Source organism: Cheilinus undulatus, linkage group 7 (genome assembly GCF_018320785.1).
Source record: "Cheilinus undulatus linkage group 7, ASM1832078v1, whole genome shotgun sequence".
NCBI classification, from domain to species: domain Eukaryota; kingdom Metazoa; phylum Chordata; class Actinopteri; order Labriformes; family Labridae; genus Cheilinus; species Cheilinus undulatus.
Window position 1 is genome coordinate 46,591,395 of NC_054871.1, and position 27,368 is coordinate 46,618,762.

At 40.4% G+C, this 27,368-nt stretch overlaps 1 protein-coding gene across 1 annotated transcript; it reads left to right on the forward strand.

The window, feature by feature from the left end:
- Nucleotides 1-919: 919 nt before the first annotated feature.
- Nucleotides 920-9,486, forward strand: cltrn (collectrin, amino acid transport regulator). The gene is made up of 6 exons (XM_041791761.1): nucleotides 920-1,187; nucleotides 4,557-4,615; nucleotides 4,892-4,977; nucleotides 5,154-5,270; nucleotides 7,789-7,983; nucleotides 9,076-9,486. Exons 1-6 carry the CDS (start codon nucleotides 1,121-1,123, stop codon nucleotides 9,203-9,205), a joined length of 654 nt encoding a protein of 217 aa, XP_041647695.1. The 5' UTR covers nucleotides 920-1,120; the 3' UTR covers nucleotides 9,206-9,486.
- The last annotated feature ends 17,882 nt before the right edge of the window (nucleotides 9,487-27,368 follow it).

The window sequence follows — 27,368 nt, forward strand, 5'->3', positions numbered from 1 at the left end:
TGATGGAGATTATAAATGACTAAAGTTGATTCATAAAATCAATTAAATGGTAAAACATCCAAGAGGTGAATACTTCTCATAGGCGCCGCATCTCTGGAGCATTTAAAGAGAGTTTCTATTGTATGAATATCTTCTCACCCGAGGATGACCACAACCGTTTTTGAGGTTGTGGGTCAAAGGTCAACCACATGGGTCCTCGTCTTAATTGCTTGCCTATAGTGTGATATCTGAGGTACATTTTTTAGGGAATTGCAGGTAAAAGGTCATTGGTTTCATTTACTTCCCTTGCTTGTGAACATAATATCTGAAAAACGTTTTGCAAAAATGTCCTCAAGGATTAAAGGACTGGATCAGATTTTTAGGGTTGAGGTTAAAGGTCAAGGCCTTGCTCTAAACCTGAGATATGAAGAATGTTTTAAGGGGAAAAACCTCCTCTCTGCCTCAAGGATGAACTAAATATCTTTAGGACGTACTACTGGTCTTTCATTGTCAATATATAGAGCCTCATGGAGGCTGTATTTTAATTCTCAGGGTTTTTCTACAGTTTTTGCTCCACAAATAAAAATGTGTGTCTTGATTTTATTGTTGTTTGCTTCCATAGTAAAAGCAGGAGAGGCAGGAACGAGTACAGTACGTCCCACTATGAAAAGCAGAGATTAAAGAAGGAAAACAACGACTCAGGCCGACATGTACTTGTGTGGGGTCGTTATGTCCTGAAGAATGCAACAATAACAGCACTTCCAGTAGTTTGACCTTTCGAACCTTTTTCATTCAATACAATCTGGTTTTTTTTCCGCACTAAATATTCCTCCTCATGTTGCAGATGCCTGCTACTCTGGCTGGACACCTCCCAGTCTGTTCAGTGCAGAGTAAACAGGGCAGTGAGCTCTGCCTCTCTCACATTAGAAGCTTGAACAAACACTTTCCCTGCAGCAGCCTCTTCACAGTCTCCATGTTTTACAGTGACGCCAGGCTGCACGCCATTTTTTAAAGAGGACGGGTCAAACATGTGTGTCCAGGCTTAAATATTAAACTTTTCCCAGTGACGTTTCACAGCTGAACGCTGAGATTTTTCAGTTTCTGCAACTTTTAATCATTTCGCTCTGAGTCTTGAGTAAAGATGTTGGGACCACTGTTAATCCTGCTCTGTTTGTCGTCTGTGTTATCAGAGCCGCCTTGTAAACCAGGTAAGTGACCACACCAGATTTTAATGCTGAAAAAAGAACTTTAATAATCCTTTATTGACAGGTTTCATTTTGGTTGGATTTCTGCCTTGATAATGTGAGCAAACACAGACGCTCGGCCCTCAGTCTGGAGGTGTTTCTGCTTCCTCCTATGTGGGGAATTCAGTTCAAGACTTTAAACAAAGCCAGATTAGACATAACTTAAATGTTTGACTCATAGCAATGACCTCTATTCTTCTATTCTATGTCAACACATTCCTAAATACATGCCAGTCTCTAAGTTGAGGGTTTATCTTCCACTCTGCGTGGAAATAAACAACATGTCTGCTTCTTCCTCAACTACTGTTTTACAGTTTTAACTCATTTTACACAGCTAAAACACAAATCTTAGTAAATCTGTCTGATTTTACCCTGAATATGAGCCACATTCATCTCATCCACATTACATCTTATTTCAAGACATGAAGACCAAAAATAAGACTTGGATTGTTTGTTATGAGCAAGGCCACCCATAAGAAGGGAAAAAGGGAAGAGCTTTTAGCCAGATGGGGGTCCACGGAGGGCAGCAAAATCCTCGTTCATGTAAAGGTCATCTGAGATAACCATGTTTTTTTTTTATTTTACCCAAATTATAACCATTATTACAAAAGCAATGAAAATACATTTTATTTATGCTGTAGCACAAAATAGCCTAGCCCTGCTACTGACTTACAACCAGTCCAGGGTGTAACCTGCCTCTCGTCCAATCACAGCTGGGATAGGCTCCAGCCTCCCCCTGTGACCCCCAGTGGGATAAACGGTAGAAGATGGATGGATAATCTAACCTTTTTCAAAATGTGAACCCCTTTACTTAGAATAGAATCAGTTTTTTTGGTAATGTTAACCATGTGAACGGGCGCACTGACTAAACCGTATAGAGAGTAGAGTTAAAGACTTCATAGCTAAGCCATGATGTACAGACATCAGGATGCCAGGCAATAATATAAAAAGAACTGAGACAACTTTCAGGGATAAATGTTTAAATAATTGAAAAAAATAGCAAAAATTGTTAAAGGTGGCATGAATGGTGTTTAAAGTGGTGAAAACGGGTGGAAAAAAACACGAAACAGGGGCAAAAATTAGTTAAAAAGTGGCAAAAAAGGGCAAAATTGGAAAAACTGGAAAATGGGTAAAAAGTGGAAAAAAATGTGAAAAGCGGCAAAGAAAAGGGGTTGAAGGAGTAAAAAATATGACTGGACTAAGCAGTAAACACGGGTCACAAGTGGAAAAGAAATGTTTAAAGAGTGAAAGAACATCGAGTAAAACTGGCAAAACAGCTACATAAAAGCAAAACAATGGAAGAAATGGGTTAAAAAGTGACTTTTTAAAACAGAATTTCCTTTTTTAGGTGATAATGACAGTTTAGATAGGCACATTGGACTAAACCATTTCAAACATATTGTCAGCTGTCAGGATGCCAGAAAATAAATGAGTAGAAACTCAGACAACTTAAGTGGGAAAATAATCGAAAAATTATTTGCAAATAACACAAAATGGGAGACAAATGGCAAAGGTGAGTTACAAGTGGCAGAAATAAGTAAAAAGTGGTAAAAAAAAAAGTGGCAGTAAGAGGCAGAAAGTAGTTATCAGTGGCAAAACAGGCTAAAATGCCAAAAAGTAGTTCAAATGGGAAAAAAAGGCAAAAATCTTCAAATGGGTTTGATTAAGAAGCATTATCAAAGTGACAAGAAAGTGGTGAAAATGGGTTAAAAGGGGCTAAAAAGAAAAAAGAATGGTGAAATGGGCTAACGAAGGCAAAAACTGGCAGAAAGAATTTTAAATGGCTAAAAATGGAAAAATGGGTTTGAAGTGTCAAGATGTTGAGATTGACAGCAGTAAAATGGGTTGAAATGCCAATTAAAGTGGCAAAAAGTCAATTAAATGGCAAAAAATTGTGAAAATGTGGCTAATGTGGCAAAAAGGTGTGGCAGATACTGTGTTAAAAATGGTGTTAAAAGTTGAAAAAATGGGTCAAAAGTGGCGAAAGTTTCGGGGGCAACAAGGCTAAAAATGACGAATCTAGCTAAGATGGGTTTGAAGTGGCTAAATGGTGTTTTAAGAGGCAAAAAAAATGGTGATTATGGGTTAATAGTGGCAAAAAAAAGGTAAAAAAAAAAAGGTTAAAAGTGGAAAAAATAGTAAAAATGGGTTAAAAGAGGCATTATTCACCAATCAACATCAGACCCAATAGTGCGACACACTTTCAGCTTCTAAATAAGCTAACCCTTAGCCAGGATACTAGCACTAGTACTCAATCAACACTGAAGTATTGAAATCGTAAATAAATCACAACTGGGGAGGGCCTATTTAAGAGATTTTTCAGGGGTCCAGACATCTCTGCCCCTCGCAGGAAGTAGGTGTAAAATGTAAGTTAAAATTAAGCCTACGATGAAACTGAGTCACCTTAAATGTTAACAGAGTGTAAAAACCATCGGAAGATCTTATATTCAAACCAGGCGAGGTTTGAGCTTACACACAGCTGGTGCTGACCCATAACAGGGGCTCGGCCCAAACTTAGGAGGGTCTGATGGTATGGTACCTGCTAATGTTTTTCTGATCAGGCAGTGCTATGCAGAGAATTCAAGCCATTCAAGCCAGGTAGATTTACTGATGACAATGCAGAAATGATTAGCATTTAGCACAACACCGATTCGTGTTTTTCCCCACTGTGCCGTGTATAAAGTCTTAGAGGTACAAAATAACATCTGATTTGAACAGTTTTTCCAGAAGACTGAGTTTTTATCAGACTATACTGAAGCTAATTTATGCACTAAAAGCACCTTTTAACATTTTTAATTCTCACATTATTACTGAACTAGCTTTTGATGGGTACATCATATTTCATGCACACCTTTGCCTCTGCCTGGAGGCCCCGCGGTTCAGGAGGCCCCGGGCAGTTGTCAACCTTTGGCTGATAGTAAAAGTACCAATGGTTGTGCTTCAGAAGGCACTGATGCTGCAGATTTCCAAGGAGGAAAGGCAGAATATGATCTTTAAGACGGAGCTGTAAAACGAGACACCTGTAATGAGCTGAACTGTAACATTTATTGTCTTATATACACCAGTGAAGGTTGGTGCTTTGTTGATTTCATGAGTATTTTCTACTGTTAACCACAGGACAAAGTCAGGAAAGAAGCATACAGTGGCAGACTTTATTTCTGATGAATGTGTGATAAAACATGTAAATGAGAAATCCTCTTCCTGTTTGAAACACGCTACAAAAGGTTGTGATGTTTTCTACACTTAGTTTTGAAGACAAGCACCATGAGAAGTGAATGGCTGATTAAAAGTGTGAGTGAAATGTGCGCTTCGGTCTGTTTTTCGTCTTTGCAGATGCTTCGGTTGGATACCAAGTCCGACTCAGCATCAAAACTGCTCTGGGAGATGAAGCTGTGGGTATTTCTTTAAATATTCATCTGCCTGCACAAGACGATCAAAGCTTCTCATCATGAGGAACAGTTTGAAGCTTTTCTATGTTATATGCTTTCTAAGACTGACACATTATTTATGACCTGCTGATTATTCATGACACTAAATACTCAATATAATGGATTTTTCTCAGGATTCACTCAAAGCGTGACTTCAGTCTACAAGTGCAAAGTCCGTAGTGATGAGTTAACCTTAAAGGTCTTTAAAGCACCACATGATCCTTGTTGTTGTTGTTTCAGTACCTGTGGGATGATAGTGAAATGTTTCTCTTCCGAGCCACTGTGGCGTACGCCATGAGGAGGTACTTCCTAGGACAGGAGTTCAGGTAAGAACCCTGTCATTGGTTTGTTCATTAAAACAACAAATAGTTACAGTCTGCTGTGGTGTGTTTATAAGGCGAGCTCTGTAACTGTAAAAGAGTTACATAACGTCAATAAAAAGCACCGTCTCGTGCTTTATGACACTAAATGAGCTCTTTATTGTTCTGTGGAACTTCCCCAGTGTTTCCAACATCATCGTGTGTCAAAAGACGCCCAGAGTGTCCTTCTGGTTTGTGGTGACGTCGCCGCTCAACACGACGAGCCTCGTTGGTAAATGGCACGTAAAGGAGGCTGTCAGGTAGTCACATGACACGATGACATCAGAATCTTTTTTCTATTGAACCCTCTCAAAGATACAACATTTCAAACATTCATGTATCAGAAATACTTCAGCTAAATATATCTGGGTTTGTTGTTTTCAGCTCTGTCCTCACACCACTGACTGTATTTTAAAATGGACAGTTCTTCTCACTGTCTCCCTTTATTGAACGCCATAATCTTCTCACAATAGACAGATAGATAGATAGATAGATAGATAGATAGATAGATAGATAGATAGATAGATAGATTTGCCATAATTGTAGTTTACATTATTTATCAGGGTTTTTTTTTTTTTTTTAAAGAGGAATCTAAAAAAAAAAAAAAAAAAAAACTATATCTTGTAAAAGTTCATTTTCCATGGGATTTACTTCCAAAAGTGAAACTTCCATAGAGTCTATATATAAGGGGGGCATATTTTACCCTTTAAGACAAGTTCATATTAGACTCAGAGGTCCCCAAAACATGCCTGTGAGGTCTGTTGCTCAATCCAGTATTAGATTTTTGTATGTCTAAAAACCCCTCTGTTTCAGCCCTGCTTAGAACGAGCTGCTTCTGTGTCTGTGGCTTTAAATGCTACTGAGCTGTCTGACTCCACCCCTGACTCCGCCCCTCTCCGGAAATGAATGTGGCTGAATGGATGTGGCTCTCCTGATCCTCCTCAGGAGGATCAGGAGAGGAGGGCGGAACTTTCTACCAAGCAGGGAGGGCCAACCAAACCTAGGGGCGGTGCTAACTCCCCACATGACATCATGAGGGGAAAATCTGATAACGGCTTGTTTCAGCACACATTTTCTGAAAGGTGGAAAAGTTGGGAGGGAATGGATTTTTCTGGTACTTGAGGGGATTGGGCACATTCCAGGGGTACATACTTTTGTTAGAAAAGCCTGAAAAAGGGATTTCTGCATAATATGTGACCTTTAAAGGAAATCCCATGTTACAAAGGTTTCCTGAGCCTTCATTCTCTCTCTCTGGTTCAGTACACACCACCACAACCATGGGGAAGACTGCCGACTTGACTAAATGTCCAGAGGACAATCACTGTAATCCTCCACTAGGAGGTTAAGCCACAGAAGCTCACTGCTGGGAGGACAGACTGTTCTCAGAGGCTGTGTCAAAGAATATTCATGGAAAGTTGACTGGAAGGGAAAAGTATGATAAGAAAAGGAGCAAAAGCATCAACAGTGAGCTCAGATGTCAGAGGAATGTCAAACAAAGCAGATTCAAGAACTTAAGGGAGCTTCACAAGGAGTGGACTGAGGCTGGAGTCAGTGGATCAAGAGCCACCACACAGACGGGTCCAGGAAATGGACTACAAGGGTGGTGATCTGGTGTTGAGTCACTATTAAACCACAGATGACATCTCCAGTGGTCTAAAGTCCTGTTTTCAGATGGAAGTTAATTTTGAATTTAGGGTCAGTCGTCTACCAGGAGATTTTAAGAGCACTTCATGCTTTCATCTGCTGAGACGTTTTATGGAGATACTGATTTCTGTTTCTAGCAGGACTGAACGCCTGTCAGCATTGAAGCCAAAACCACCAGAAACTGGTTTGCTGACCCTGATATCACTGTGTTTGACTGGCTCGCCGACTGGTCTGACCTGAACCCCATAGAGAATCTCTGAGGAAAGATGAGAGACACCAGATTCAACAATACAGACAAGCTGAAGGCTGCTGTCAGAGCAACCTGGGCTTCATAACACCCCAGCAGTGCCACGGACTGGTCGGCTCACATTGCATAAATGCAGTAATTTATGCAAAAGGGGCTCCGACCTATCACTGAGTGCATTAATGAGCAGAATTTCCCAGAAAGTCAACAACTCTGTGTTATAAATCCTTGTTTTGGCTGGTGTTTAGTGATATTCTAACATTTTGAAAAAAATGTTAGAATATAAAATATATAGAAGTTTCACTTTTGGATTAAATCAGGGAGGAAAAATAACTTTTATATTGCTCTTTTTTTTCATTTTTTTCTTTTTTAGATGCACCTGTTTTTGGCCTGAGTGTATTTTCCCAAACCGACTCTCTGCCTAGAGCTAAACTTCGGCATGAAATTTCAGAAAACAGCAGTGATAGGGACTCCAGTTAATCTTTAATAGAAGGATTAAAATGAGCCTTTATTCCATTGTAGTTGTAAAAACTCAGCAGGGTTTCTCTGGGCCACATTAATAAATAATGTTGGGATGAGAAGGAAAGAGATGGACACTCTGTTAAACCCATATTTGTGCTTTTAGATGAGGTCTACATAAATAATGTATTTGTCCTGACTCCAATAATCAAAGCTAGCCCACATTTGTTGTAGTGAGATGTTTATCTATGACTGAAGACTTATGAAACATGTTTCTGAAACATATCGCTTCCAAAAACTTTCAGATCCAGAGAAAGTTCCCTGTGTTGTTGTCCGTCCTTTAGTCACTTCCCTTATATAAATCTACTTAATGTCTTCAGTTGTTGTCTGAAATGGTCCAGTTTACATAACTTTCTTTTCCTTTCCAATAGAAGGTCCAGGAATCGCATCAACAGCGCCTTTCTGTTGACTGCTGAGACTCTGGAGTTTATAGGAATCCCCCCCACCCTGGCAGCACCCATCACGTTCGACACCCCTCCATGGCTCATCGTGTTCGGGGTGGTCATGGGTGCTGTGATTGCTGGCCTCATCATTCTCATCGGGTCCTCTGTGCTCCGTAAGACACGGTAAGCAGATGGCTGCAGATAAAAGGTACATTAAAACATACCACATTTAACACAAGCTGTGTCCCATTTCAGGGACTGCATTCTTGGAAGGCTAACCGTAAACCTTATTATGTCACAAAATTGCATCAAAGGCCATTTTATTTCAGAGGTTACCCCAAATGCAGCCAACAAGCATGTCCTGAAATAAGATAATAGGAATGCAAATGTAGAAAATGGTGACTCTAACTATCTTTATCTAAAAATAAGTTTAGGTAACAGCATGTTAGTTATGTTTCATTGTTAGCACCAAGCTATTGAGGTTGTAAGGTGACAGGAGTGTTGCTTAGTATAGCAAAGTTAAGGGGCGGCTGGTTGAGGAGACAGGAAATCCTCTGAAGAAGAGTCTCATTTCAAGCCTCACCAGTTTACACTGGCTATGAAGACTTGGTTCTTCAAAGCGTGCTACTCCTGAATTGGGACATGGCTTATTTTTCACATCAGAGTAAAGGTAAGTAAATATGGAAGCCAAAAGAGGTAATGCGACCACACACTTTACAATGGATTTGCCATGATTTTTCATGGATTGGAATATGATATCTAGACTTAACATAATGAGGGAGAAAAGCTGTTAAAATTTCTCTTCCTGGTTTGTGTTGTGAGTGATATCAGAACACTTTATGTATAGCTTGTGCCATTAAGGCAGGACACTATTAACAGCTTTTTTTGCCCCCCCCCCCCCCCCCCCCCATGAAAACCTCTTTAATGTCAAAACAGATTTGTACAAAGTAATGTCAATGAAAAAAATATGTAATTTAAAATAAATGACTGCATAATCAGTCAGTATTTAGTAGATGCACCTCTGGCTGCAATCACAGCACTGAGTCTGTGTGGATAGCTCTCAATCAGGCTTACACATCTTGACACTGCAATTTTACTGGACTTTGACTCAGCCACTCAAGAACATTTAGAGTTGTCTTTATTTCTGTGTAGCTTTCGCTGTACACTTTGGGTCACTGTCTTACAGTCTTTATTTTTTGGAAAAGCTCCATTGTTATCACCTTTCAGACTCCATAGTTTAATGAGCTCTAATTTTTGTGTCTCATTTGTTTCCAGTCAGAAGAACCAGAAAACCACAGAAGACGATGAGGAAGAGAGCAGAGCCAGGACGGTGGAAGATGGAGCTGTGAACGAGGGTGTTTACAACATGTCGTTCTCAGACGATGAGCGATTCACACGGATTTAAAAAAAGCTCTAAAAGCACTTCCAATGTCAGAGATGAGATGGTGTATAGGTTTTTAAGCTGCTCCAGGTAGAATTGTTGCACTGTAAAACAAATCAGTTTAAAATCAGGTTGTCCTAGAACGGTTTATCCAGTTTGATGATTCTGTAGAGCTCCTGTGTCTTTACCTTTCTGTCTCTAAAAGAAACAAGCACATATGTTAAACTGATGATGATGGATTTTTGCACATGAATGTATTTAATGTAGCTTTAGAGGATGATGAATTAAAGATCGCTGGAAGAAAAGAGCTGGAAAAGTGCCTGTCTTCTCTTCTGAAAGGAAACTGACATCTCCCCACACATCCATGCACTGAGATAATGTGCATGTGTGTATTTCAGGCTTCTGTGTGTGTTTCAGGCTTGTTTGTGTATTTCAGGCTCATGTATGTTTTTCAGGCTTGTTTCTTTATTTCAGGCTCGTTTGTATTTTTCAGGCTCGTGTTTGTATTTCAGGCTCATGTGTGTATTTCAGGCTTGTGCATGTATTTCAGGCTCGTGTGTGTATTTCAGGCAGTGTGTGTATTTCAGGCTTGTTTGTGTATTTCAGGCTTGGGTGTGTTTTTCAGTCTTCTTTGTGTGTTTCAGCCTCGTTTGTGTATTTCAGGCTCATTTGTGTTTTTGTGGCTTGTTTGTTCATTTCAGGCTCGTGTGTGTATTTTAGGATTGTGTGTGTATTTCAGGCTCAAGTGTGTTTTTCAGGCTTGTTTGTGTATTTCAGGCTCATGTGTGTATTTCAGGCTCTTGTGTGTTTTTCAGGCTGTTTTGTGTATTTCAGGCTCTTGTGTGTATTTCAGGCTCGTTTGTATTTCAGACTCATGTGTGTAATTCAGGCATGTGTGTATTTCAGGCTCTTGTGTGTTTTTCAGGCTCGTGTGTGTATTTCAGGCTTGTTTGTGTATTTCAGGCTCATGTGTGTATTTCAGGCTCTTGTGTGTTTTTCAGGCTGTTTTGTGTATTTCAGGCTCTTGTGTGTATTTCAGGCTCGTTTGTATTTCAGACTCATGTGTGTAATTCAGGCATGTGTGTATTTCAGGCTCTTGTGTGTTTTTCAGGCTCGTGTGTGTATTTCAGGCTCATTTGTGTATTTCAGGCTTGTGTGTGTATTCAGGCTCGTGTGTGTATTTCAGGCTCGTGTGTGTATTTCAGACTCTTGTGTGTATTTCAGGCTCGTGTGTGTATTTCAGGCTCATGTGTGTATTTCAGGCTCTTGTGTGTTTTTCAGACTTGTGTGTGTATTTCAGGCATGTGTGTGTATTTCAGGCTTCTTGGTGTATTTCAGGCTCATGTGTATTTCAGGCTCATTTGTGTTTACAGGCTCGTTTGTATTTTGGACTCGTGTGTGTATTTCAGGCTCGTGTGTGTATTTCAGGCTCTTGTGTGTATTTCAGGCTCATGTGTGTATTTCAGGCTCGTGTGTGTATTTCAGGCTCTTGTGTGTATTTCAGGCTCATGTGTGTATTTCAGGCTCTTGTGTGTTTTTCAGGCTGTTTTGTGTATTTCAGGCTCTTGTGTGTATTTCAGGCTCGTTTGTATTTCAGACTCATGTGTGTAATTCAGGCATGTGTGTATTTCAGGCTCTTGTGTGTTTTTCAGGCTCGTGTGTGTATTTCAGGCTCATTTGTGTATTTCAGGCTTGTGTGTGTATTCAGGCTCGTGTGTGTATTTCAGGCTCGTGTGTGTATTTCAGACTCTTGTGTGTATTTCAGGCTCGTGTGTGTATTTCAGGCTCATGTGTGTTTTTCAGGCTCTTGTGTGTATTTCAGGCATGTGTGTGTATTTCAGGCTTCTTGGTGTATTTCAGGCTCATGTGTATTTCAGGCTCATTTGTGTTTACAGGCTCGTTTGTATTTTGGACTCGTGTGTGTATTTCAGGCTCGTGTGTGTATTTCAGGCTCGTGTGTGTAATTCAGGCTCGTGTGTGTATTTCGGACTCGTGTGTGTATTTCAGGCTCGTGTGTGTAATTCAGGCTCGTGTGTGTATTTCAGGCTTGTGTGTGTATTTCAGGCGCGTGTGTGTATTTCAGGTTCATTTGTTTTTTTCAGGCCCGTTTGTTTATTTCAGACTTCTGTGTGTATTTCAGGTTCATGTGCATTTCAGGCTTGTTTGTGTATTTCAGGCTCGTGTGTGTTTTTGAGGCTTGTTTGTTTATTTCAGGCTTGTTTGTTCATTTCAGGCTCATGTGTGTATTTTAGGATTGTGTGTGTATTTCAGGCTCAAGTGTGTATTTCTGGCTGGTTTGTGTATTTCAGGCTCGTTTGTATTTTTCAGGCTCGTGTGTGTATTTCAGGCTTGTTTGTGTATTTCAGACTCGTGTGTATTTAAGGCTCGTGTGTGTATTTCAGGCTCGTGTGTGTATTTCAGGCTTATGAGTGTATTTCAGGCTCGTTTGTATTTTTCAGGCTCATGTGTATTTCAGGCTCTTGTGTGTATTTCAGGCTCGTTTGTGTATTTAAGGCTCATGTGTGTATTTCAGGCTTGTGTGTGTATTTCAGGCTCGTGTGTGTATTTCAGGCTGTTTTGTGTATTTCAGGCTCTTGTGTGTATTTCAGGCTCGTTTGTGTATTTCAGGCTCATGTGTGTATTTCAGGCTCGTGTGTGTATTTCAGGCTCATGTGTGTATTTCAGGCTTGTGTGTGTATTTCAGGCTCTTGTGTGTATTTCAGGCTTGTTTGTGTATTTCAGGCTCATGTGTGTATTTCAGGCTCTTGTGTGTTTTCCAGGCTTGTTTCTTTATTTCAGGCTCGTTTGTATTTTTCAGGCTCGTGTTTGTATTTCAGGCTCTTGTGTGTTTGTATTTCAGGTTCATTTGTTTTTTTCAGGCCCGTTTGTTTATTTCAGACTTCTGTGTGTATTTCAGGTTCATGTGCATTTCAGGCTTGTTTGTGTATTTCAGGCTTGTGTGTGTTTTTCAGGCTTCTTTGTGTGTTTCAGGCTCGTTTGTGTATTTCAGGCTCATGTGTGTATTTCAGGCTCGTTTGTTTATTTCAGGCTTGTTTGTTCATTTCAGGCTTGTGTTTGTATTTTAGGATTGTATGTGTATTTCAGGCTCAAGTGTGTATTTCAGGCTCGTTTGTATTTTTCAGGCTCGTGTGTGTATTTCAGGCTTGTTTGTGTATTTCAGACTCATGTGTGTATTTAAGGCTCGTGTGTGTATTTCAGGCTCGTTTTTGTATTTCAGGCTCGTGTGTGTATTTCAGGCTCGTTTCTATTTCAGGCTCGTTTGTATTTTTCAGGCTCGTGTTTGTATTTCAGGCTCATGTGTGTATTTCAGGCTCGTGTGTGTATTTCAGGCTCGTGTGTGTATTTCAGGCTTGTTTGTGTATTTCAGGCTTGGGTGTGTTTTTCAGGCTTCTTTGTGTGTATCAGCCTCATTTGTGTATTTCAGGCTCATTTGTGTTTTTGAGGCTTGTTTGTTTATTTCAGGCTTGTTTGTTCATTTCAGGCTCGTGTGTGTATTTTAGGATTGTGTGTGTATTTCAAGCTCAAGTGTGTATTTCAGGCTGGTTTTTGCTTTTCAGGCTCATGTGTGTATTTCAGGCTAGTTTGTGTATTTCAGGCTCATGTGTGTATTTCAGGCTATTGTGTGTTTTTCATGCTGGTTTGTGTATTTCAGGCTGGTTTGTGTATTTCAGGCTCGTGTGTGTGTTTCAGGCTCGTTTGTATTTCAGACTCGTGTGTGTATTTCAGGCATGTGTGTATTTCAGGCTCGTTTGTGTATTTCAGGCTCATGTGTGTATTTCAGGCTCGTTTGTGTATTTCACGCTCGTGTGTGTATTTCAGGCTCGTTTGTGTATTACAAGCTCGTGTGTGTATTTCAGGCTCGTTTGTGTATTTCAGGCTCTCTTGTGTAATTCAGGCTCGTTTGTGTGTTTTAGGATTGTGTGTGTATTTCAGGCTCGTGTGTGTATTTCAGGCTTGTTTGTATTTTTCAGGCTCGTGTGTGTATTTCAGGCTCGTGTGTGTATTTCAGGCTCGTGTGTGTATTTCAGGCTCTTGTGTGTATTTCAGGCTCGTTTGTATTTCAGACTTGTGTGTGTATTTCAGGCATGTGTGTGTATTTCAGGCTCGTGTGTGTATTTCAGGCTCTTGTGTGTATTTCAGGCTCATGTGTGTATTTTGGACTCGTGTGTGTATTTCAGGCATGTGTGTGTATTTCAGAGTCGTGTGTGTATTTCAGGCTCATGTGTGTATTTCAGGCTTGTGTGTATTTCAGGCTCATTCATGTTTTTCAGGCTTCTTGGTGTTTTCCAGGCTCATGTGTATATTTCAGGCTCCTTTGTGTATTTCAGGCTCGTTTGTGTATTTCAGGCTCGTGTGTGTATATCAGGCTTGTGTGTGTATTTCAGGCTCGTTTGTGTATTTCAGGCTTCTTGGTGTTTTTCAGGCTCGTTTGTTTATTTCAGGCTCATTCGTGTTTTTGAGGCTCGTTTGTTTATTTCAGGCTCATTTGTTCATTTCAGGCTTGTGTGCGTATTTTAGGATTGTGTGTGTTTTTCAGGCTTGTGTGTTTTTAAGGCTCATGTGTGTTTTTTGGCTTGTGTGTTTTTCAGGCTTTTTTCTTTATTTCAGGCTCGTGTGTGTATTTTTCAGGCTTGTTTGTGTAATTCAGGCTCATGTGTGTATTTCAGGCTTGTGCGTGTACTTCAGGCACGTGTGTGTATTTCAGGTTCATTTGTTTTTTTCAGGCCCGTTTGTTTATTTCAGACTTCTGTGTGTATTTCAGGTTCATGTGCATTTCAGGCTTGTTTGTGTATTTCAGGCTCGTGTGTGTTTTTCAGGCTTCTTTGTATGTTTCAGGCTCATTTGTGTATTTCAGGCTCATTTATGTTTTTGAGGCTTGTTTGTTTATTTCAGGCTTGTTTGTTCATTTCAGGCTCATGTGTGTATTTAAGGATTGTGTATGTATTTCAGACTCAAGTGTGTATTTCTGGCTGGTTTGTGTATTTCAGGCTCGTTTGTATTTTTCAGGCTCGTGTGTGTATTTCAGGCTTGTTTGTGTATTTCAGACTCGTGTGTATTTAAGGCTCGTGTGTGTTTTTCAGGCTCGTGTGTGTATTTCAGGCTTATGAGTGTATTTCAGGCTTGTTTGTATTTTTCAGGCTCGTGTGTGTATTTCAGGCTCTTGTGTGTGTATTTCAGGCTCGTTTGTGTATTTCAGGCTCATGTGTGTATTTCAGACTCATGTGTGTATTTCAGGCTCATGTGTGTATTTCAGGCTCGTGTGTGTATTTCAGGCTCTTGTGTGTATCTCAGGCTCGTGTTTGTATTTCAGGCTCGTTCGTGTATTTCAGGCCCATGTGTGTATTTCAGGCTCTTGTGTGTTTTTCAGGCTTGTTTGTGTATTTCAGGCTCATGTGTGTTTTTCAGGCTTGTTTCTTTATTTCAGGCTCGTTTGTATTTTTCAGGCTCGTGTTTGTATTTCAGGCTCATGTGTGTATTTCAGGCTTGTGCGTGTATTTCAGGCTCGTGTGTGTATTTCAGGCTCGTGTGTGTATTTCAGCCTCGTTTGTGTATTTCAGGCTCGTTTGTATTTCAGACTCGTGTGTAATTCAGGCATGTGTGTAATTTAGGCTCGTTTGTGTATTTCAGGCTCATGTGTGTATTTCAGGCTCGTTTGTGTATTTCAGGCTTGTGTGTGTATTTCAGGCTTGTTTGTGTATTTCAGGCTCATGTGTGTATTTCAGGCTTGTGTGTGTATTTCAGGCTCGTGTATGTATTTCAGGCTTGTTTGTGTATTTCAGACTCATGTGTGTATTTCAGGCTCGTTTGTATTTTTCAGGCTCGTGTGTGTATTTCAGGCTCTTGTGTGTATTTCAGGCTCGTCTGTGTATTTCAGGCTCGTGTGTGTATTTCAGGCTTGTGTGTGTATTTCAGGCTCGTGTGTGTATTTCAGGCTCTTGTGTGTATTTCAGGCTCATGTGTGTATTTCAGGCTCGTGTGTGTATTTCAGGCTCTTGTGTGTATTTCAGGCTCATGTGTGTATTTCAGGCTCGTGTGTGTATTTCAGGCTCTTGTGTGTATTTCAGGCTCATTTGTGTTTTTCAGGCTCATTTGTATTTCGGACTCGTGTGTGTATTTCAGGCATGTGTGTGTATTTCAGAGTCATGTGTGTATTTCAGGCTCGTGTGTGTATTTCAGACTCGTTTGTGTATTTCAGGGTTCTTGGTGTTTTTCAGGCTCATCTATTTATTTCAGGCTCATTTGTTCATTTCAGGCCTGTGTGCGTATTTCAGGCTTGTTTGTGTATTTCAGGCCAATGTGTGTATTTCAGACTCATTTGTGTATTTCAGATTCGTGTGTTATTTTCAGACTCGTGTGCATTTCAGACTCATGCGTGAAAAATAACAGAGTGAAAAATAGAATTGGCCCTGGAGGTCTGAATAAATTATTTTCTTTTTCTCGTCCTTTATCTGGATGTCAGCCTTCAGACCGGATGCCTGCTATATTTAACCTGCATTTTCTCCCAAATCTGATTGATTTTGAAGTGATCACATCAAAACCCGAGTCCCATAGGTGATGTCTCCTTCTCCCTGTTAGATCTCTGCCTCTGACATATTTGTTGGATTCCTCTTTCTTCTTGCAGACTGGAGTGGGAGGAAGTGGGTAGGAAACCCCCTGAAGTCAGCTGAAGCTGCAGTTTCCCAGCTTTTCTCCTCAATTAAAAGATCGTCATTATTTCACCAAAGGAAAAGCAGTTCAGTTTATTCTCAAATTTTGATCGATAACAAAAACTGTTTTGAACGACATATTCCTCCTCAGATGTATGTATTTATTTTAAGTGCTAGTAATGTGACTCTCAGATGATGAGCGATCCACAGGAATCTAAAGATCCTCTTAAAAATCTCTACAGAATAAGAGATATGATGATAAAAATGGGTACTAAGATGTTCCAGGTTTGTAGGGATATTTGATAAAATTGTTTTTCAAAGACCTGGTCTATACCTTGCCTCAGGTCAGGGCAGGTATGAGAGCATGTGCCGGTTCAGCACTTTGCCACATCAACCTTGGTGGCCATCCTCAAGGACCATGACTCATCTCTTCATGTATCCTCCCAGCCGCCCCTTCCATGACCCACACAGTAGCCTGCAGCATCTGGACCCACCCACTGGATCCTGGGCACCCAGTATGCAGTGATCTGGCCCAGAGAAGAGTGCCAGTTGCTTTTCCCATATCAGCTGACCCTTCCCATCCCAGTTCTTCTGAGCAAACAGCATTAGACACACAGTCTTGCCAACAAATACCCAAAGATGCGCCAAAGAGAAGTTGTCACAAAGGAGTCCGGTCAGTGCCTCTGGTCATCAGTCACACTGTCTTGCTCAGCAAAGCCATTGCCCCAACCATGACTCCGAATCCATGGTTGAGTTCAGCCTCTCAGTCAGTGGATTGATGGATTACTCTGCCAAGGTAGGTGAACTGCTCTACAGCTATAGACACAGATTAAATGGCAGCATACAAGACATCCTCAAAATGTCTGTATCTTTGTTTTGGCACATTCCCAACTTTTCAGTCTCCTCACTCAGTAATCTAAGAACCTCAAGGACATCTACAGTCTCTGCAAGGATCACGGCATCAGCGGCAAAGTTATTCTATTTTTCTTAGAATTTTAGTTTTCTTACATTTGGTTTAGTTTTAAACCTTATGGTCCACTTAAGAGCCTACAACAAATCAATGTATTTTTTTGTATATAGTCTTTATTAAAAATCTAAATGGACCAAAAGGAGACAATAGAAAAAACTCTCCAGGCACCTTCAGAGCGCAGTTAATCTGTAGTCTGGACATGGAGGCGTGAGCATCTGACCGCAGCTGCGAGGGACTGCTATGCGAGGAGTAGGCTGCCTGTCAGTGCTTGAGGACGGGGAGGGGCCCACGGCAGGACCAAGAGGCGCTACAATGATACGTGCTTTCATGTCAGAGTCTTCAGAAGTCCCTAGTAACACAAGAAAAAGTCGCTAGATTTGTCGCTTGTTGCTTTTTTGAAAAAGAGATGCTAGAGGGGTCTGGAAACTCGCTAAATATAGCGACAAAGTCGCTAAGTTGGCAACACTGTGTTTGCTGCTTGCTCACTCTGCCACGCCTGCAAGTACTGCCCCTCGACGCTGATTGGTTCTGTCACTTCCTAACCGGGCCCAAACGGTTAAGATGGGAGCTTTGCAAGATGGATTTGCCAGTAAGAAACACGGAAACGGGCTAATCTATCCACTTTGCAAGGTTAGCATTAACACTGGTTGAAATTCACTCATTCACTTCACTTCATTCGAATCCCAAGTACCAAATCCTTAACAGGTTGTGGGTACATGCCTTAATGCATTCTGAAAACAGTTTGAGGTTTTAAGCATACTATGTGACATGATCTACAGTATTCCACCAGCAAACAGTACCAGTAGTTCATTTACATTGCTCATAGTGATGAAAATACTTTATATGTTCGAAATATGGATCAGCTCAGCAATACGTTAGTCTTTTGGCTGTCATTACTGAGCTGATCCAACTGATCCTAAACGGCTCCTCATTTGCTACCATGTTGGCTTTGACAGTCTGTTAACCCTTGGAACCCTAAGCCAGCTATTCCTTGTTTTGATCTGCCTGTGTTTTTTTATGCAGAAATGCACCTTTAATTCCATTCATTTGACACCATTCATCCCACCATCTACAGTCCATAATTTCATCAAAAGATACAGAAAATCTGGAGAAATCTCTGTGTGTGAGGAACAAGGATGAAGGTCAATATTGGATTCTTGTGTTCTTCAGGACCTCAGGAGTCATTGCATTAAAACCAGGCATGATTCTATACTGGAGATCACTACAGTTGCAAAGCAGATGGATATGCCCGTTTCCTTGTTTTTCACTGGTGAATCCATCTTGCAAAGCTCCCGTCTGAACCGTTTTAGCCCAGTTAGACAGTGAGAGGACCAATCAGCAACGAGGGGCAGTACATTCAGGCATGGCAGTGTTGTTACGTAAACAAACAGCAGCAAGAGCTGGTGCAGTTGTGGAGGAAGAGATTAGCGTGGATGCTGCTGAAGCACCAGTTTTATCAGAATTTCATGACATGTCTCCATGAAAAGAAGGACAAAGAACAGCAGTGAGTGGTTTTCTTTTCAAAAATGACAAAAGTCGAGTACTTACATGTCTATGGTCACTATGTTTCGCGTTATTCCTCACTAGCTGCGCACGGGGAGCTCGATAGCAGCTATGTAATGTGTTTTGTTGCTCTGATTGGCCCGTAGAGATGTGACAGACAGAACGTTCATCCAATCACACTCCGAGTTTTTTTCAAATCCTCTGCCTTTTCTCAAACGTTTCCTATCAGGTTGGCGTGTCAGGTTAGGAAATCACTGCATGCACTCAGGAACACTTCAGAAAATGTCTGTCGACACAGTTGGCGGTGCTATTCACAAATGTAAGTTGGAGCTGTATTATGTAAAGAAGAAGCCATATGTGAACGTGATCCAGGAGTGCTGTCTTCTTCTCTGGACCAAAGCTCATTTAAAATGGGCTAAGGTGCAATGGAAAACTGTTCTGTGGTCAGATTAATCGAAATTCGAAATTCTTTTTGGAAACCACAGACTCCTAACCTTGCAACCTTGAATTATGGCAGAAGAGTAGCATGGATGCTGCTAAAGCTCCAGTTTTATCAGAACTTGACGACATTTCTTCATTAAAAGACGAACAAAGAACAGCAGTGAGTGGTTTCTTTTAAAAAACAACAAAAGTCATGTACTGACATGTGTACAGTTCGCAATATGCAGTTCTATATGGAGTAAAAATATGGCCTTTTTGCGGTCCAGACCTGTGACCAATAGAAAACATTTGGGACGTCATGAAAGGAGAAATCCGACTAAGAAGACCCAGGAATATGAGCAGCTAGAATCCTATCAGTCAAGAATGGGACAACATTCCTCTCCCAGAACTCCATCAACTGGCCTCACTTCTCAGACTGTTGTTAAAAGAAGAAGAGATGCTACACAACTGTAACCATAAACCACATCCCATTTTTTTAAAATGAGCTAATATTTTTCCTGAAACAATAAAAAGTCTCAGTTTCAACATCTGATATATTCTTAGTGCTCTATTGCACTGATACTCAACCTGTGGCTCTGAACCACATGTGGCTCTTCTGTGAGGATTTGTGACTCTTAAATATTAATATTATCTAAATATTATTCCCCCAGGAAACCTTAAAAAGGGAAACTTTTTTTTTTTTTGCCATTTTCACCATTTTTACCACTTTTCACCCATTTAAACTACCTTTTGCCATTAAATACCCTGCCCCCCCCCCTTTTTTTTTGGCCATTTGCAGCTTCTTTTTGCCACTTTTCCCTCATTTTTTCTACTTTTACCACACTGTTGCCCCCCCCTTTTTTTAGCTTTAGATTTTTATAGCTAAAGCTATTGTGAATAAAATATGGGTTTATGAGATATGGCAATTAATATATTCTGTTTTTATTTACATTTTACACAGTGTCCCAACTTTTTTGGAATTGGAGTTGTAGAAAACCTACATCAGACAATGTCATTAAACAGACATCTGTTGATCCTGTCATTAAATATTGTGTTAAAATGCAGAAACAGTGGTTCAATCTCTAAATGAACAAAAACAAAACTAGGCACATTTGTATGATAAAGTATTGGCTGATTTTTATTATTATAGTTTTAATCCCTCTTTATATCACAAATCCTTCTTCTTCTTCTTCTTGGACCTGAATGTCCAGGAGTGCTGTGACGCTGACACAGTGCCTCTGTCTACCTGTAGGTGGCACCATTGTATCGTCTTATTGTGCGTTTCCTCTTCAGATGCTGCCGCTGTGCTCCACTTCACACAATTCTCCTCTTTTTAGAGAGTGTGAGCAGCAAACGGGGCTTTACTAAACTGAATTTCAAACATATTTTAATTTAATGTTTTTCTATTTCTGTCCTCCCTTTTTCTTCCTCCTCTGTGTGTCTATTTTTAGCTTGTTAAATTAAATCTGGCCCTGATCTGCAGGTCTTCTTGTAATCATTCGTTGTTTCTGCAGCAGTCATTTTCATGCATTAAGAAGCCCGCTGCGACCTCACAGCACGCAGCGTGAAAATGACTATTAATCATCTGGCTCTTCACGAAATATCCTCCCTCCTCTTCCTCTACATTTCATGTTCTTGCCTGAGGAGTCTGCCTGCGTTTTACCCCGCAAAGATTTTCTGTCAAATTTAGTTTGAAAGCATCACAATCTTGTTAAGAGGGTGTTTGATTGAGACAAATATTCTCAGTGTGAGGGTGAAAGGAAGTGCAGGAAGTCAGACACATTTCACCACATTATTCACTGGCATTATTTTAATAACTCCTCGTGATACCTCCTAAAAAATAGATGAGCTTTGAAATAGCCACAGAAACACTGGGAGATGACAGCCGGCCTGAAAACAACACAATCTTAAAGAAAGTGATTATTGTGCAGCTTCGTCTGGAGAACAATGGCTGCACGTTCCACATCACATAATGGCTGCTGCCTCATTCTGTCTCTTTAAACGTGGGACATAAATAAGCCTTTGGAGATAATTCCAGGCAAGCAATCACAACAGTGAATTAAAAATAATCGTCTTGTGTGGGTGAAATGAGGGCCAACAATGTAAGTCTGCAACAGTTTATTAACTGAAAATCAGATGCTTCATTTCCCACGTGGATTCCGGTAAATAGACCCGTCCCAAAGGAGAGTCCTCTGTGGAGCAACGGCCACTACAGCAGGAGTCGATGTTTATCTACACATGGACATTATTTACTTCCACAACAGCACACTGGGCTTAGACAGTGACAATGCAATCATCTGTAACTGTGCATACGCTGCATAGTGAAGAGGGGCGCCACGATTCTTTAAATCCACCGTGTCATGTAAACATATTTCCTTCAGTGCTGATGCCTAGAAACGTTTTAATATAAACAGCTGTTTATATTATCATCCTAGAAAGGACAATATTTCAGATTTGATCCTGCAGGCAATGGAAACAGCTTATTGAACTGGATAAGGTCTTATAAATGTGGCATTTCCTGGTTAAGCATGTGGGACAGGACTTCATTATTCAGGTTTTTGGAGCATTTCTATACCCTTAGCTTAAGACAGTAAAAAATGTTCATCTTACACAAATTAAAGCAACTAAACATGAACACCTGAAAAGTGTAAATACTGTCACATTAACCAGGGACCACAGGAGGTCAGTGAGTCATTGTGGTCATGCACTCCAGCATATTTCTTCATGTGTCACAGTGTTACACAGTGTATTTAATAGAATGAGCACTTTGCTGTCTCTTACACAGCTAAAGTACTGTATGGGAAATTGTTAATTTTGTAGACTAAAACTATGACCAAAAATGTTCGTCCATGAGGAAGACTAGACTACGACTAGCCAAAAATAGATATTTGATGACTAAAACTGAGCAAAAGTGAGTTTAGTTTTCGTCAAAAACATTAAAAGTAGACTAAAACGTAATCTAGTTTTCATCAGACATTCAAAATCCATAATATTTCTCCACTGTGGGTAAATCTGTTAACCTTGCAAAGCAGATGGATACGCCCATTTCCGGCTTCCTCACTGGTGAATTCATCTGCAAAGCTCCCATCTGAACCGTTTGGGCCCAGTTAGAAAGTGACAGGACCAATCAGCGATGAGGGGCAGTACTTTCAGGCGCAGTGGAGTCATGATGTAAGCAAGCAGCAGAAAGAGCTGTGCAGTTATGGCGGAAGAGCTTAGCGTGGATGCTGCTAAAGCGCCAGTTTTACCAGAACTTGAGGACATTTCTTCGTTAAAAGAAGAACAAAGAACAGCAGTAAGTTGTTTTCTTTTCAAAAATGACAACAGTCGTGTACTGACAAGTCTGTAGTCGCCATGGTTCGCGTTATTCCTTGGTAGCTGCCACCTCGGTGGCGGCTACATCACGTGTTTTGTTGCTCTGATTGGACCGTAAAGATGTGACAGACAGAACATCCATACAGTCACACTCCGAGTTTTTTTCAAAGCCTCTGCCCTTTCCCAAACGCTTAGTATTGAAGGTTTTCCAGGTGGATGTGTGAAACACAACTACGCCGTGCCTGAAAGTACTGCCCCTCGTTGCTGATTGGTCCTGTCACTTTCTAACTGGGCCCAAACTGTTCAGATTGGAGCTTTGCAAGATGGATTAGCCAGTGAAAAACAAGAAAATGGGTGTATCCATCTGCTTTGCAAGGTTAGAAATTACCTAAAAAGAAGCAATATTTATTATTAAATGTGTAAAACAATCTCCTGTGCAGCCTCACAGACCACAAAAAACAAAAACATAATTACCACCGTAAATGACAGAGATGCTGATTCGTATGGGATTAATATTACCTGCAGACCTCTGTGAGTTTGAAATATTGTCGGTAATTTGCCGTGGAATTTTTACTTTGAAAATTACAGATGTTGACAATTCGCATGGGATTAAAAACACAGAAGTCCTTAGGTAGTTCTAGTTCCATACAAACAGAGAATAAGTCATAGTTCCCACTACACTGGTGCAGCAGAGCAGCAGTCATATTACTACTATAATGGCAGTGAGTCTGTCTGTGTTGATTTGCATGCCACACCATTGCTCCGATTGTCATTGATAATTCTCAGAGGACTTCTTGGGTGTACAGGTTCAAAACTGGTGGCATAAAAAATGATTATCATAATTCGGGGACTTCTGCCGTGGTCCATTTTCCTCAAAAGTCGGATTGGGAATGACGTCACACCAGAGTTGAATGGGTTCCTTTTGCTATGAGTACGTTTAAATATCAATCTTAATAGTAAAGATCCTAGAATGCACCTCTTTTAATCTAATTGATCCCTGAATCAAACCACTCAGACGAACCACTTTACACTGTTAGTAATAATTACATTTTAAGTGTTATTAAAAATGTGACACTTAGGGCTTCTGTACTTAAATACTGAGAGAAAAACTGATTTTTTAAACTGTAAAGCAGACCTTAAGCATTCACATTTTTCACACTGTGTGTGATTACACATAAAATCATTGCTAATACCCTGAATTAATGTAGGATTAGCATGAAATGAATTTTTTTTCATTTTTCTAAATAAAATAGACTTTAACAAAAAAATCCTCTGTGCTGGAAAAGCCTGACGTTGCTGGGAGTCTCCTGATCTGACATGGCACAAGAACATGTAAATCTGCCTCAATTAAAAAAGGGAGGGCACAAAGCATGAACTTTCACTCGTTTTACATGATCTGCATCACAATCGAGATATTTCTTTTTTCTTTGGAGCCAGTGGTGGCACAACATCAAGGCCTCAGCCTAAAATCTAAAGGGAGGCTCGGTACAGTTAGGTAAAAACACGGTTCAAACTAAATTAAGAAATAATAAGCCTTTTTCTTATCCAGACATGTAATTTAAGAGCTATGCCAGAGCCTGAACAAAAGTCAGACTGACAACTACAACAGTTGACCCAAAAAATAATTAAACTGGATTTTTTAGTTACCTCCATGAACCAAACAGAGCGAGGCTGAGGATGTTAGCAATGGGCCCATTAACTCAGCCATTCAGGAGCACAGTCATTTCTTTGGAAGGGCTTGTATAAGGTTACAGCAAAATCTCTTTACCATGGACGGAGACAGTTGTAGTTAGCTGGAAGCCTCCATTTATAAGTAGATATAGTGGAAATGAATGCTGTAGGAGGTATTCATGCATTAAAGCCTGGTGAAGAGCAGAGCCAAGTGTGATCCAGCTAAAAGGTTTTAAATCTAAACGCTTCTTTGCCTCGAGTCACTGGATGAGCTGTAACTAGTGTTATATGACAATAAAAATCTCATCACGCTGTTTTTGTCAAGTATTACTCATCAGGAATCTCTGCTGAGGAGAAAAAGGACTTTCTGCCATCTCTTGCCTTGTCTAACACCTCCTCCATGGCAGGTGAGTGCAGTAAAATCCAGCATTTAAGACTCACTCCTAATTCCCACTTTCTCACCTGAGACACTGGTTACATACTAGTGTGGCCAAAATACAAGATACTGAGACACGTGCTGTCAACTGCAAATGTAGCCGCCGCTATCACCCACTGTAAGTGACCTGACGTGACTGAAAATTCGCCCCCATTCACTGTGGTTAGAGCAGCCGCTTCAGTGCACAGAATGAGCAGGGATAGGGCGACCAGGCAGATGGAGCCACTTTTTAACAGCTTGTCCACCACTGTGGTCATACTCGTAACCTGGCACGCCAGATAGACTGCCTCACAAATCCAGGGCAGCGGATCTACAGCGCAGTCAGAAAGTTTTCAGACCCCTCCACTTTAGTCAACTTTGTTATGTTGCGGCCTGATGCTATGAGCAATGTGATATTTCATTTTAATTATTCGCAAACATTTCTAAAATTCTGTTTTCAGATATTAAACTACATGATGCAGCGTACGCTCCAGATCAAAACAAAGTCCCAGCATGGATGAGAAAGTCTACTGGCTGACAGCAAAGACACTGGATCACTACTGCAACACAGACCTCCATTTACATGACAGGACACCAGGCTAATCAGCAGCTAGGAACGACTGCCAGGCCCTTTACTCTGTGCCAGTGTGTGCAGGGATATCCACAACTGAATGAAGGTGTAAAGTCAAAATTTGCCTTAACTCCTAAATGGGATCAGAGGATCAGAAGCAGCACTATTATACTTTAATCTTAAAGACTTTATCCATACAGCATTGCAGATAACAAAGGCTTCAGGCAGCTACTTACTGAGTTTAATGCAAACTCTAGTGCCTACGTTTTATTTAAGACAAAGACGTTCTTATTTGGCGGCCTATTGGAGCTGTAAATTTCCACTTTTTCCTGTCGGCCTCTACAGTTTTGTAGCTTGCTCTCTCTTACCACAGCTGCTCTTAAAATCCCTCCACCACTCCAGCATTCACCTGCAGGCTCAAGTTTAAGATATACAGTATCTTCAAGTCCTCAATTTCTGCATGTAGAATAAATCTGTTAGGGGTGATGAAGTCGGAGCCAAACTAGGTTAAGCTGCTGCATAAATGTCTTAAACCATTACAAATGTGAGTTGTCTGACTAAACCTTGTGGAGTGCTGGTTCGGTTGAAAACCAGGTGGTTAGTGTGAGTCGTTTTTTCTCAGCCTTTTTGCTGTCAAGGCAGCCTTTAAAAATCTGAGACATTTCAAGTCTCCCCAGTCACAATGTACTGTATGTATTATTGTAGTATTGCAATAAACTAGATGGATTTATCAAGAACTCTCCTCAAGCAACTGAATGCCCTTATTTCTATGGAATGCAGACTTTAAGAACACATTTTGATGTGTTTATGGCACAATAAAAACTGGCAAAACTAAACGTGGTTACTGGTAATTGATGATCTACATATTCACTATAATTCTTCATTGAATTTAAAGCATTTTGAGGGAACTTGTGGTGATGCCAGAAGGTATCCCAGGACGCCATGGCACCCTGGTTTAAGAAGGCTGCTACAGGTGACTGGGTCACTGGCTGTGGGTCTGCTCTTACCAGCTTTTAGAGGCTGAAAGCAGTGTTAAACTTGTTGACTAAAACTACGACTGAAGATGTTCATAGACTCCTTTTTTCCATGGGAAAGACTTGAGCACTATTCACATGGGATTAAGTGTTGCCTGTGGAGCTCTGACCCCCAATGTCAGTTTTTGGTCTGATGCAGTTACACGGTGTAAGTGAAGTCTGTAATATACTTGAATTTACAGACATTTCTAAATAAAAACATGAAGGTGCTGCGCAGCTGCAGCAATGAAAAAGGGGATTTTTTTTTATTTCTAAAGTTCATACAAAGGACATAAATTGCATTCTGCAAGTGATGTGGTATTTATGGCTACTTTCACACTGCAGTTAAAAACAACCTGAATCTGATTTTTTTCGCTCACATGTAACTCATTCTGATTTTTCTGAGAGTGTGAACAGCACAGGTCACACTGAATCTGCCCTTTTCAAGTCAGATTCAGGCCACTTTGATATGTGGTTCTAAATCAGATACATATCTGATCTGCAGTGTGAACAGCCACACAAAAAATCAGATCTGAGAAAAGATCAGAACTGAGAATTAAGGCCCCCTTTGTGTCCTTCACTCAGACCTGCACAGACTTGCCTGGGCCTCTGAAAAACTCTTTGAATGGGCCCTCCCCAGTTGTGTTTTACTGACAATATCAATGCATGTGTGCTGGATCAACAGTGGTGCTAGCATCCAGGCTTAAAGTTGCCTCATTGCCACAATTTCTGCTACTTCTAAATCTTGTGACTACTTGAGCGGCCCATTTTGCACCTTTTTGCCTTCCCTTTTTTAACCACTTTTCATCATTTTCATGGCCAATTTTAGCCACTGTGAATACAACTTTATGACTTTCAACCAATTTTTACCACTTTTTCACCTCCAAATTTTGCAACTTTTAAGACACTTATGCCACTTTCAACCCTTTTTTAACCACTTTGAGCACATTTTTGCCACTCTTAATACATTTTCACCACTTTCAACCCTTTATTTAACATATTTGCTATTTTATCTCTTTTTGTCCCTTTTAACCTATTTTTGCCACCCTTTAACCACTTTTCCGCCATTTATTTACCACTTTTAACCCATATGTGCCATTTTAACAGCTCAATTCTTTCCATTTTTAGCCAAATTGTTGACACTTTAAGCCATTTTTTCCACTTTTAACCTTATTTTTACCACCCTTTTACCACTTTTTTTTGCCACTTTTTAGCCTTTCTTTTGCAATTATCTTTTTTTTCCCATTGAAGCTATCTCAGTTTCTTTGCTGCTTTCCTGATATTTGTGCACACCATGGCTTAGCTATGAAGTCTGACATCACTTTCCAATTGGTTTAGCTCAGTGTGCCCAGCCACATATTTAACATTACCAAAAAAAAAAAAGGAATCTCTTTTAAGAAAATGGGCTTGCATTTTGAAAAAGGCAGTAGTGCACCCCAGCATATAAAATTTTGTTACGTTTGTTGCTTTGGTAAGAGTGGTTATTTTTCCGGTTAGATGAAAAATATGGCAATCACAGAACTTTACAATGAACCATGATTTTCTGACCTCTGTGTGACCTCTGTTTGTGCAGAGATATTGTAGGTAAATAGGAAATTTTTACTCACTTACTTATTTACAGACATGGTGGATTCGTACAGG

Coding starts and splice junctions, on each gene's coding strand:
- cltrn (XM_041791761.1), top strand. CDS start 1,121: ATGTTGGGACCACTGTTAATCCTGCTCTGTTTGTCGTCTGTGTTATCA. Junction 4,978..5,153: donor TTCCTAGGACAGGAGTTCAG/GTAAGAACCCTG, acceptor GAACTTCCCCAG/TGTTTCCAACATCATCGTGT. Junction 5,271..7,788: donor CACGTAAAGGAGGCTGTCAG/GTAGTCACATGA, acceptor CCTTTCCAATAG/AAGGTCCAGGAATCGCATCA.